The sequence below is a fragment of the Phasianus colchicus genome, chromosome 1 (assembly GCF_987193195.1).
Source record: "Phasianus colchicus chromosome 1, bPhaCol1.hap1.1, whole genome shotgun sequence".
Taxonomy (NCBI): domain Eukaryota; kingdom Metazoa; phylum Chordata; class Aves; order Galliformes; family Phasianidae; genus Phasianus; species Phasianus colchicus.
The window spans coordinates 72,298,427-72,311,972 of NC_143436.1; the positions used below are offsets into that span (position 1 = coordinate 72,298,427).

The 13,546-nt window shown below is 35.9% G+C and overlaps 1 protein-coding gene across 5 annotated transcripts in view; it reads left to right on the forward strand.

Moving 5' to 3' along the window:
- Positions 1 to 13,546, forward strand: part of PPARA (peroxisome proliferator activated receptor alpha) — a 38,740-nt gene that overhangs the window by 17,369 nt on the left and 7,825 nt on the right. For all 5 annotated transcript variants that reach the window (XM_090147481.1, XM_090147487.1, XM_031597249.2 and 2 more), the window contains 5 exons: positions 4,228 to 4,472; positions 6,314 to 6,474; positions 7,868 to 8,006; positions 10,465 to 10,667; positions 12,901 to 13,348. In XM_090147481.1, the coding sequence (XP_090003607.1) occupies positions 4,265 to 4,472; positions 6,314 to 6,474; positions 7,868 to 8,006; positions 10,465 to 10,667; positions 12,901 to 13,348 (1,159 nt within the window). In that variant the 5' untranslated portion in view covers positions 4,228 to 4,264. The remainder of the gene's footprint in view (positions 1 to 4,227; positions 4,473 to 6,313; positions 6,475 to 7,867; positions 8,007 to 10,464; positions 10,668 to 12,900; positions 13,349 to 13,546) is intronic.

Genomic DNA, 13,546 nt, shown 5'->3' on the forward strand with positions numbered 1-13,546 from the left:
GCAGAATATAGGAAATATCCTGCAGTTTATTTATTCACTCAGGCTCTTCCTATTCACCTAAGCTTCTATGTGCTGCACCCCCTAGTTCTAGATGTTTCATGTTCAGCTACAGCATTCTCAAAGTGACCTAAAGGTAATGATTGTTTCAACTTTAACCTTGATATTTGCAAGCAAGCCCTTTACACGATCAATTTGTTTATGCAGTAAATCCAGACTTTGTTACTGTTTCTCAGAGACCTTTGCAACTCAAAGATCTGTCTCCTTAGAGGGATTGCCCCTAGTGTGCAGGTATTAAATGTGGAATGACAAGGGCTTTAGGATCTCACCATCCCTTTCCAAAAATGAAGCAAAAAAAAGGATTGCTGCATGAGTAGGCATTTTGCTTTGGTAATCTGACTGATTTCTTTAAAATCTGCCTCAAGTTTTAGGTAAGTTACTTCGTGGGTACTTGCAATGTGGTGGTGGGAAAGGGGGCTGTCTTCATAAAGCAGGCTCACTTCAGAGATACTAGACTGTGAGAAAGTGCTAGCAAAACCTATGTATCTTTAAAGTCATAACTGCATGAAATTGTGCTCTCATTTTTCTGTGTCTTATGATCTTGTTTTCAGTTCACTTTGTGTGTGTGTGTGTTTGTATGTAGGCGTGGGAATGGATACTAAGATGTTGTTAGGGAATTGAGAAAACACTGCCAATTTCTCTGTGGCATAGGATTTTCTGAAGTCTTAAGAATAAGAAACGTTGGCTCATACAACTGTGTGTGTAGACTCTGCAGCTACCACCATCTGCTCTTGTAACACGTACAGCTTTACTTGCAGAGCAAAATACTCACTGAGAATATCATTTATATAAACTTCATACTCATTACTTTCTATATTTTAGAGACTTTATTTTCATGTGAACAGTATCCCTGCATTAAGTGAAACCTGCCGATGAAAGCATGTGCATGTGTGAACATGCACAAGATGCAGAGAATACAAAAGGCGAGGGGTTTATTGCACGCGTACTAAATGATTTGGATTAAGGTTTTGCATACGTGCTTCTGAAAAAAAGTATTTAAAAATGCATAATGTTTTTCAGTAGTGGAAAGATTTAGTGTGTTTTGGCAGTTTTCAGTAATGGTTATGTAATAGCTGTGCTTGCTAAGGTAGCTAGTTAACAATTGACATAAGCAGTAATGATTAAGCAGCAGTAATTTACAAGTAATATTTGAAAGTACAAAAGGGTATGTCATTTACCAGTTAAAAACAAAAGTATTTATTTATACTTCACTAGCTGTTAGTTTGTTATACAAATTCAGCTAAACAGGCTAGTGAATTTTTAAATATTTACTGTAAAAGTGGATAAGTATGATGCAATTTGGGCAAAACTGATTGTACTGCTGAAAGAGCTGTTGCCATGTTCAGAGTTCAGCTATCAAATGTTTAATGTCGATGTTATTGAAAGTTGAACTTCAGTATTCACTTTATCATTTAAAAATACTTGTGGTAGACTAATAAGCAGCACTTGCAGAGATGGTTGTGATTCACCGAGGAGCTGCAAGTAATGCTGAGCTATGCAGAGCCTTGTGCTTCCTGAAACTTCCCCAGCAATGCTTTGGCAAAGTATATGTGTGATGTCTGCAGAGGAAGGTAATGTGTCTGTGCTAGACTGAGCACACCAACAGAACAGTGCTGATCAAATTCTCTGGCAGACTTCTCTTCCCTTTCTGTTGATGGCTCCCTGGGGAGATAAATTAGGTAGTCCCCTTTGAATTGCCAGAGAACAGTTGCTGTTATTCTCCCATTATAAAATTTACATACATCAAGATTTCTTTACTCCTTTCCCTCACAATGAAAAGCAAACTTAGCTTTTATTTTTTGCAAATAAAATACAGAAAAGTGATTCCTAATTTCTCAACTGGAGTGTAATATCTTCCTGTAGAACTTACTAGAGAAATAAAAGCAATTCTTGGAGATACCTGTTGAGCTTCAGAAGTGGCATTTGGAATTGTTTTTGCCAAATAATTTCAAATTATGACATTACTACTGAATGTAGTTGACAGCAAGTACAGTTCAGTACTCGGTATGGTATGAGTTAGTTTTATTATTTGCCATTGTAAAGTCCTGTTTTGTTCTAAAATTATTAGGCATCACAGCCATTGCTACTTGGATTCTCTTGAGGTTGAGATACACATGAAAATCCCTGCCTTGCTGATAAATATTCTATTACATTGCTGGCAGTCTGATACGATGTTCTAATGAGTAATTAATATATCAAATTGGATAACTGAGTAATGAGTAATGGTATACAGGCTGTACTACTATAGACATTGGGTATTATTTTTAAAAATGAGGATACCCTGAAAATCAGGGGAAAGTTCTGAGAAGTACCTACTGTACATATTTAAAATAACATTGATTGGCTGGTCAATGCTAAGAAGGATGTGAATAGTGAGATGGAAAGCCTTATTTTGTGATACAGATTTGTTGTTGTTGTTGGGTTTTTTTGTTTTTTGTTCTTTTTTGCCATAATATCACGTAATGAATACATTGGAAAACACCACAGAAGCAATAAATATGCAATATGTTGGTTTTCCATGAAATAGCATGAAGTAGGAGTGCACACTGCTAAGTGCGCTTGAAAAATAAAGCACTTAAAAACTGTGTGTACATAACAGGTTGTAGAAAGCATAACTCTTACTCTTCCATAGAGTAGATCATTTTGGCCCCAGTTATACCACCTGCTAATAGTACCTTGTAAAGTTACGTAAATATAATTGAAGGCAGACTTTTGCCATCAGTATGGGGAGAAAAGGCTTGATTGTAAGGATCTTGCTCATCTGAAATTTCAGGATCTTTTTATACAACAAAATACAAGTGATGGCTGTCTTTCTTCTTTAGTATGTAAAGCAATAGTCAGCTATTTGTATCGCTCATAACTGTAATCTTTTTGTCAATTATATAGTCAAAAAATCATGGGTTTTTGTCCTGAATAAATACCCTGTGCACATATGATGAATCTGTCATTTACTGATTATCAGATACATGGATTGATTGCTTAATATAAAGTGTTTAATGTCATTGAAACCAAACCAGTTCTATCTGCAACTTTAAGTAGCATCCAGGAAAGTTGGATTGTTTTTTATTTATTTTTGGTTGGCTGGTTGCTTGCTTGCTTTTATCATAAGCTAGCACTTTAATTGAAAAAGGAGTATTTGCCTATCCGCATACAGCCAGTTTTTGGTGGCTTCATGCTCTATGATAAATAGCAGCAAAAATATGGCTCTTTGCAAAAGTCAACACTGAGTGGGAACCGTGGGAACAGCCAAAGCTTCTCTGAAAGCCAGCACATATTCATTGAATGCATCAGTACGTGTAGACAAGTATTAGCTGCTCAGTCTAAAAATGAGTTTCTTCTAGCAGAAGTGTATCTTGGCAGCAGGAGCAGCATTTATTAATTCTGCAATGCATTTATTAATTAGTCCCCTGACAAGGCAATAGAAGAATAATTGAAATTTGTGAAATAAGTACTTAATTTTCTTAGGATTCTGTGCTGTTACTCAAAGTTGATGACACTATTGGTGAGTTCAGAAGGCAACTTTGAAAACTTATTTCATTGTGGGAAATAAAGCTAACTCTAGGAATTATAAGTATGTTGGATTGCATATGCTGAAACATTCTTGCTGAAGATGTAAGTTCATTGAATTAAGTAGTTTTGCCCGCATCTGTAAAGCTGCATTGCATATGGCAGTACTTTGTTCTCTGCAGTGTCATGAGAACTATTGAACAAATTTAAGAGAGGAGAACAGAGGAGCCAATTAACATATCTAAACTTGTTAGATGAGGTGAGAAAGAGTATTCTAATGTATTACGTACACATATTGGTACTTGTTATTTTTCAGTGAAGTTTGGTGGGAAGTGCATAATACCCACTATAGAAACACTATTCATAATGTTCAACAGCAAAGGAGAGAAAACAACATCTACAAATTGATCTTGTCATATATTTTCTTTATATTGAAATATTTTGTGGACTTTTTCTTCCTAACCTGTCAGAGATTCACATTGTATAAGTCTTTTGGAGAAAGAATGCTGTATAGTATCTCATTATCATTATCAGATCAGAACTCATTTATCCACTGTACTGTGTGTAAATGAATCAAATATAAATATATATATATATAAAATTCTGAATTTGTAAGTGCTGGCTTTTAACTTTTTTTTTGTTTTAACTTTTTTTTCCCCTCAGCTTAAAGGAGTTTGAGTGACTGCTCTACTTGACCAAAATGGTGGACACTGAAAACCATCTCTATCCACTTACTCCCCTAGAGGAGGATGATATAGGTAGTCCTTTATCTGGAGAGTTTCTACAAGATATGGAGAACATACAAGACATTTCTCAGTCTCTAGGTGATGATAGCTCTGGAGCTTTAAGTTTAACAGAGTTCCAATCACTGGGAAATGGTCCAGGATCTGATGGATCAGTTATAACAGGTAAGAGAGGTTACCATAAAACTTTCTTTTATAAATACAAAGTGATAGGAATGAAAGCCATTTTAATGTAATAACTATTGTTTATAACTAAATGTCACTAAAAACATATGAGCTGATTATAACTTTGCCTTAATATACTTAAGGATAGAATTAATTTACTAGATTGTAACATAAAGCTGCTGGTTTTTAAGTTATCATATAGCTCTTCTGAGACATGAAGTTTTTTGGTTTTTTTTTTTCAATTATTTGTGTGTGCATGCAAGTCCTATGGCAATTTGGATCAGTTTCTAGTGTCACCTTCTTATTGTCAATATGTAGTGCTCATGGCAAAAGATCCTAGTTTTTCTCTTAGAGAAGTTGGAAAACATGAACTTTTAAGGCTCAATTCCATTACACAAGTAAAAAGAAATGAAAATTATATGTTAAAAAAATCCTGTGTTTTAGGCTGTTGTTGATGACTCTGCCTGTGGGCTTGGCAATGCTGGCAGTGCAGTCTGAGTTCTGTGCCAGTGTTTTTTCCAGTGTCATACTTGCTGACCTACATTCATAAGTGTTTCTTAATCTTTCTGTTAAAATAACACACCCATTAATTTGCTGAAGTCTTGTGGTACAAGTTGGAAGATGGAAGATAAAAGAAATTCTGGCCTCAGAAAGTATTTTCCTCAAACAGGGTGGAAATATCAATTGAAATAGTTAAAGCTGGAAGGTGTTGGTTCCATAGCATGTTCATCTACTAATAAAATTGAGAGTTTTTTTCATTTTACGACATTCCAAAGATTATTTTACCATTATATTCAAAAGGTAAAAATATTTGATCAAGGCTTTTATTGCTTGGATATCTCAGAAGTACATTTACCTTCCTTTTAATATCTGTTTTCAGTGATGTGAAGGAGTATGTTTTCGCTTTAAGTAAATATTTTCTTTAGAAAATGAATGTATATAACTGCTTTTTAGGTCTCAGTTAAGAGCATCATTTAAAACTACGAGTAATGAGTCAGTGGGATTTGTAAGTGTACCTTCAAATGCTGGACAAATTCAGCTTGAGCTAGGAATATGTCCCTTGTCTTACTATAGTAATAGATCTCATTCTGAACATTATGGCACAAGAGATGGAAACATAAAAGCAAGGTGAGCTCTTAGTAACCTTTCTGGAAAGGTTATTGACAGGTTGGATGGCTATTGTAATACAAAATTGAAGCCACGAGGGGAAGTCTATTTTACTGTTATTGGTTTTTTTTCCCCTCCTCATAGTTTGTGCTGTTTGTCTTGAATAGGAGATACGTGTTGAATGTTGTTTCTTGGTTTCATATTTATATTATTAGTGAAGACACTTATATGCACGTTTTTACAGTTAAGAAAATTTCCTCCATTTGAGTGAAATATTATTTGAGTACTTTTAGTTACTTATTTTAAGTTTGGGAATTAAACAATTTTATATTCACATCCAACAGACAAAAAATAGAAAAATTCAAAGTTAAAAATGGGATGCAGGAAAATCCAAAAGAGCTTGGTTTTCTCTCATTTTGTGTGGAGTACTCTTGGTGAATCTTGAAGGATCATTATCTGCCTTCTAGTTCTTGTTGTTAGAGTTATTTCAGTAAGGCTTTTTGTCAACTGACATTGTATTTCTCATTGAAATTAGCAAGGTATGCCCTGTATTTTGTTTGTGTTTTTGCTGGTAAAATAAATAGGAATTATTTTTCAAACACTTATTGCCAAATTCTCTTAATGGCTATGATTATTCACTACTGACTCACAATTATTTTTTTAAATAAGCTCTTTTTTTGTGTTGTTGTTGTGGGTTTAGCATAGTAATTATGAAGTGTTCCTTTTTCTTTTAGACACCCTTTCACCAGCATCCAGTCCTTCATCCATTAATTTTGCCACAGCTCCAGGTAGCATAGATGAATCACCCAGTGGAGCATTAAACATTGAATGTAGAATTTGTGGGGATAAAGCCTCAGGCTACCATTACGGAGTACATGCTTGTGAAGGTTGTAAGGTACAGTCATAATTTTCTTTTTAAGAGCCTAAATCACGTCGCTTTATTTACAGGGTTATATAAAGATAAACATTTGTTTTGTAAATGTTTAATTTTAGTATAATTTTAGCCATTAAAATTATTTAATAAATATATCTGTGATCTTCTTTGGGAAATAATTTGTTCAGATACTGTAGCTGGATACCTTAACTCAATTCCAGACCTTCATCAAGCAGAGGCAATTCACAATGAAAACTTTAATGCCGCTTTTGTGGAACTAGTTAGTTAGTTCAACAACTTAAAACACTAAACCATGACTTAAAATCAAAGCCTACTTGCTCCACTAGTGTTTTATTTGTGTTGGGAGTACAGCTGTGAGAAACATGCGAGCTTGTTACATTTCCATTATAACACTACTAAATCCCAAATACCTCATCACCATCCTGTTCAGCTTGAATCACTTAGTATTGTACTTCTTGTAGTTTTGCAGCCAGTGCACATATCTGAGGCAAATTAATGTTATCATTAATGTATGATTTGGGGGAATTGTATGGCCCAAGAATTCTAAGATTCTTTTTCTTTTTTTCCGATATTTTAGTTTTGCTTTTTTTTTTTTTTCTAAATTAAAATGTAAGGCGAGAGAAATAATTTTAGGTGTACAATTTTCTCTCCTGCTCCATGTCAGAAGGTGATATTTCAAGTATAAATCTTATGGAATAATACTAGAAACTCTACTAGACATTGAGGACATGGAGAGCAAGTTCATAATCACCTGTGGTCAGAAATCTCCACAGCCTAAATGATATCTGTTACTATGTCATGTGAAGCAGAATGTTGCAATGACTTTAAAAAGCTTTGCTAACCCATTAATTACTTCTTAGTATGAGTCTGGTGTTACACTGCAATATCAAGGCATCGTGGTAAGATCTGATGAGTTATAGGCTTTTCTTTAATGCCTGTTTTGTGTTCTTGACTCTTTCTCCACACTGTGCTGCACTGTAATACCCCTCACTTTTGCTGAATAGAAATGTGTTGATTCTGTGTGTCTGTGTGACTTACACGTGTGAACGATGAAGGTTGTTTCTGTCAGGCACTGAGAAAATACATGCGAAAAGAAGGTGTGACTGTTTTACATAATCCTTAATAGCAGATTTACTCTGGTATTCAAGGTTCTCAGTTCTCTCACAGGAAAGAGGGATGAAAACTATCCCTCATTTCCTGTTTCCATTCTGTACACGCCTTCATACACACCACCTCACTGCAGAGAGTGGGGAATTATACCTTTGTACAAGTTATGCTTTTCACATTGTTTTGCTAGTGGTATCAATAAACAGTAAAAAATTACATACATGATTAAAGTTTAGTAGCCAACAGCTCTTTAAAATTACATGTTGTTTTTTCAAACTTCTTACAGGGTTTTTTTAGGAGAACAATCCGATTAAAACTCATCTATGATAAATGTGATCGCAATTGCAAAATTCAGAAAAAAAATCGTAATAAGTGCCAATACTGTCGTTTTCAAAAGTGCCTTTCAGTTGGAATGTCACATAATGGTAGGTAAGAGTGCCCTTAATAATTTGCTTGTTTCTACCCAGGATCTGCTTCTGGAAGCAAGCACTTGGAAAACTTCTTTATACTTCTTTACATGAGTTGAACTTCATATTTTTTTTCAGTATAGATTGTGGCAGGGGGGGGCAATTTCCCTCATGACTAGTTGAAGTAACTGATAAACACCTGCCAAACGTACACTTAAGAACTTTACACAGTTTTGTGGATTGTCTGTCCATGTAATGGTGAATTTAGTTTGTTACACCAAGAACTTTGGTAATATTGAAACAAGCTCCATTACTGGAAGAATTCTGGTCAAGAGATTTGCAGAGGAGCAGAAGGAGAACTATTTCATTGGGAGAGAGAAAGACATAGAACAGAAATCTGTAGAAGACCAGGCTCTAATACTTTGTAGGTTACCATGCAACAGCTCTTGGACAGATGGTTTGGAAAGGGGGGGGGAGGTTGCTGACTGTATGTACTGACCATGGAGCAGGTATCTGGTAGATTGCTTGCTAAATGGAATGGTAAAAATTTAGAGCATTTAGATATACAGTTAAAAAAATTATGTTATTGTTTGTGTTAATGACTTAATATAGGGCTGGTAAGCCTGTGGCTTACAGGCCAATTTCAGCCCCACAAGGCAGTTTTATGTACAGTATGTAGCTTGCTAAGCAACTTTGGTAAAGAGGAGAGAAGATAAGGGAGGGAGAGGCCAAGCCACAAGAAAGCATATTTTAGGTGTCCAAATGACAGCAGTTTGCTTTCCCTACGTAAATCAGATTGTGTCAAGGCTGAACTTGGGAGCAGGTGTGATCTGAGAGTAAGTTGCTGGGCTGGGTGAAAAGCTGTGGGTTGGAAGACAAACTTTCTGTGGAAACCATGCCATCAAGATAGCTGGGGTGGCTACCTGGGTGAGGAAGCTGCCTATGGCAGTGTAGTCTAGAGCCCTAGGAAGTGACACTGAGAATGTTAACTTTCTGGTTCTGGGGAAGTCTGGCTCCTTTGTGAGGAACCATGAGTGATACTAAAATGCACTGGGAGTGGTGTATGGTCTCTGTGTGACTTGGGAAGAATGTGCCAGCTAACAAAATAACACCTCAGGAGCAGGAACTGAGTAGAGAGCTGTGCTGGCTAGCAGGGTTAGTCCTCGGTTGAAATGATTTCCCTGTGGGTACACGTGCTCCAGCTGAAGGAAACAGCAGTTTTACTGGGGCAAACATATGGGGGGGCCAAAAAGGAAGGAATGAAAAGACTGCTAACTTGCAGGCCATGCTTCTCAGGAAATAAATCTAAATTAGATTTACAGCCATGATTTTTACAATATAAGTTTCACTTTAGGAGAGAGATTCTTCCACTTTTCTAATAGACTCCTGGCCAGATTCAGAGCAGGCCTTCCACTGAAGTCCAAAACTACACTGCAGATCATGCCCCAAATCACCTTATATCATGAGAAAATTCCTTGGCATGTTTAAGGGCTAATTCTACACAGGCTTGGAGTTACTCAGTCAAAGCAGTTGGGTTCTTTCCTCCCACTGGTTAGCTGCTGAAATGAGGCAAGAGTGACCAGCTGTACTTTGAAAACTTTGCCACTATCAGAGGGCAGGGCCCCTTATAAAATGGAGTTCCTTTTGGTTTTAGATGAAATTGAAGAGGTATGCAAAACATACTTTTTATTCTGTCGTTAAGTGGCAAGAACAGTGGCCCAAGGAACAGGAGACTCCTATCTCCATTGAGGTTTCAAACTCACATCTCCTGCCCCTCAAAAGAATGTCCAAGCAAGTTTGAGATTGGATACTCAAACTCTACTCTCATCCTCTCCAATCTTGGTGAGCTAATCTGGGTCTGGTAAGAAGTCTTGTTGAGCGACCTTTGAGCATAAGTATGGGTCTCTGATCTGTTCTGTTCTCACTAGACATACGTATATGTTGAACTGAGCAAACATCCAGTGCATAAATAGCTGAAGCCATAGCAGGTCCAGAATCGGCACTGGAATTTGGTCCCATCTCCCTGCAGAGTAATTCCTCAGGCAGCTTTCCAGCCAGCACTTGCGCTCTCTGCCAAGCTCCTGACATGACTTTCATCACTGAATTTTTTTAGAATTCCCGTGGTAGACTTTGAGTCTCACTTTAGGAGCTAGAAGACACAATAAGGAGAGAACAGCTATTTAGGTAGTGTAGAAGGAAAAAGGCGTGCATTCTACATCATTGTGGAATTTGTGTTCTAAAATGTCTAATTACCTTCAGTTTAGTATACTGACTAGATGAGTTTCATCAGTCAGGTCTCAGTCATCATCTGTGCTGGAAAGGACTATTTCACTCATGAATTTATCATAGTAAGTATGCTACTCCTACTTTGGTTTTTCTGAATGGAAAAGCTTGCTGTCTATTCAGCAATGGGAAAAGGCACAGGTTTCTTTATAATTTTTTTTTTTTTTTTTTTACAATTTTTTCCTCCTGTTAGCAATACGTTTTGGACGAATGCCAAGGTCTGAAAAGGCCAAGTTGAAAGCAGAAATTCTAACGGGTGAAAATTATCTAGAAGATTCAGAAATGGCAGATCTTAAATCACTTGCCAGAAGAATTCATGATGCTTACCTGAAAAACTTCAATATGAACAAAGTTAAAGCCAGAGTCATCCTTGCAGGGAAAGCTAACAACAATCCAGTAAGTAATTTTAATGTAACTTTAAAGTAAAGCTAGAAGGACGTAAGGTGATATAATAATTTGTTAAATTCTTAAGCATGTCTTTTAGAAAATGAGTAGCATACTAATACAGAAATGAGATATACAGAAAGGAATCCATATACTAAATATAAATACTTTTAGGCACTATGAGAATAATCGCTTTAGGAACCACTAAATTATAGTAGATATGTAAGGGAACAAAAATCAGTTCTTAATCAGAAAATAAAATGGGTATCTGAATGTGAATACCTCGTGGTATTGCTGGGGAAAATGGTTCAAATTCAATAACCTGTTATGAAAGGGGATTGGGAGGGAAGGGAATTTCAAATGCTTTTCTGCCACAGATACCAGATTAAATACTGTTATCTTTTAGGACATACAGCAGCTCTGAGTTACTGTTGTTATAATCCCAACAGTATTAATGGTAGGAAGAGAAAGAACTCACATTTCTAATTCTTTGTTAACAGTACTACACACTTCCTCATGCAACATTCCTGGTCATAACTGTATGGTTACTTTGAAAGGGAGAAGCAAGGCTGTGGGGACGTGTGCTAAACAGTTTAATTTTCCTCCAGGATAATTTATCCAAGTTCTTGAAAAAATAATGAATGTTCTCTGTGAATTTTTACTTACAGTATTTTGTTCATTACTAATTAGTAGATATTGTGAAATAGTTACTTAGCAGTTGCACGACTGCTATCTGTGATTTTACTGAGAGCCCTGCTCTTTTGACAATGAGCAGAATTTTCCTAGAAGTGATTGAATATGGCAAGGAAATCAATGTTTGACAATGAAGAGGTATCTTCTATATCTGATGTAGAAGATAAAATCAGCAGTAAAATAAAAAAATTTTAGTCCAGTAAAAAAAAAAAAAAAAAATTGGGTTGTTATGAAAATTGTAAGCAAGCTGTCTTCCAAATTATGGAATTTGGTGTATTATAGTCTAGTCTAGCCAAGCACACAAGCACATTAAAAGAGAAACATATGTATAATGCCAGTCTTTTACACTGGATTGAAAAGATGCTTAAAAATTAAGCATGGGCGTAAATGTTTTGAAGGGTACAAGCTGACATAAGCCTTAAGTAAATACTATGCTTTAATACCTTACCAAGTAGATATCTCCATGAAGTCGTTTTTAAGCTTGTTATCGTGCCAGAAGTTGCAATATGGATTTTAAGTTGTAGGGATCCTAGATCACTAAGTCTTAATTTCTGTGTTTTATTTAATATTTGTGTTTATTCATGCAATGAAGTTGATGTAATTGCTCTCAGATTAGAGTAGCCTGATTATCAGAAGCTAGTGGCTTGCATGTGTATCAGTGTATTCGCGAGTAAAAAAACGAGGAATCAGAATTAGTTTGGTAGAAACAAGTTATTCTTCAATACGCAGGAAAGAGGAGAGGTTTTGTTTTTTTTTAACATTACCATCTCCCCCGGGAAAAGATATTTTGATTTTCTTTTAGCTTAAAATAAATAAATAATAAAGGAGAGAGAGAGAGCTTTGTTGTTAGTAATTAATAATCTACCTATTTCTGAACTATACATTAATATTTGATTTCAGGAGAAACTGTAACTCATTGCAGAATAAACTAGCATTTTTCATGATGACAAGGTGTCATTTTTATATTTGGCTCCTAAGACCTTGGCAATACCTCATCAGATTGTAATGCATATATTTTTTTTAAATGAAGGGGGTTTTATTTACAGAAAAGAGTGTGATCAGGACAGAAGTTTAGTGTTGTCTGACATTCTAATGGGATTCTGGTGTTAGAGATTATTTAGACTTTCTGTAGCTGGCAAGTTGAGCGCAATTTCTGTGGAAGAACAGCTGTGACATAGTTATGATAATCTGATAGTGAACATAAGAGTAATAAACAGGTTGCATTCTTGTGACTTGCTGGACTAGCTGGCCTTCAGATGTCCCTTCCAACTCTAAGGATTCTGTGATTCTGTGTAAAAGTAGATTGAAGATATGTCATACCTATTTACCTTTTGCTTTTTGCCTTGCTGTTTGAAGAGCAGACTTGCTTGTAAACACTGCAGTTCATAGTTTTGAAATACATGCTTTCTCTGTATGCAGAAATATGAGAGAACTCAAGGTTAAAAGCAGATTATTATGAAAATTAAAAGTTTCATCCAAATTCAATTTCTTTAGCAAAACAATGATTAATAGCTTTTATTTTATTGATGAATTAATACTGTTTTCTCTGTAGCCCTTTGTTATACATGATATGGATACGTTGTGCATGGCAGAGAAGACGCTGGTGGCAAAATTGGTTGCCAATGGAATTCAGAATAAGGAAGCTGAAGTTCGAATCTTTCACTGCTGCCAGTGTACATCTGTAGAGACTGTCACAGAACTTACTGAATTTGCCAAATCTATCCCTGGCTTCTCCAATCTTGACTTGAATGATCAAGTGACACTGTTGAAATACGGAGTTTATGAAGCCATCTTTGCCATGTTAGCATCTGTAATGAACAAAGATGGGATGCTGGTGGCCTATGGAAATGGTTTTATAACCCGAGAATTCCTGAAAAGTCTGAGAAAGCCATTCTGTGATATAATGGAGCCAAAATTTGATTTTGCAATGAAATTCAATGCACTGGAACTGGATGATAGTGATATATCACTTTTTGTTGCTGCCATCATTTGCTGTGGAGGTAAGTGCTACATATTTATTCTTCAAGGCAGTAGAAATTAGAGAGGGGTCTAATTTACTCTGTATTTTTAAAAGGGGAATGTAAAGAGTGTTGGTGTGTTTTTGTTTGATGTTTGGGGGATTATTATTTTTTTATGTTTAAGGAAGCAGTATTTGCATTTACAAAATGGACAGAAAAGCAATTTGTAATGAAATTGAC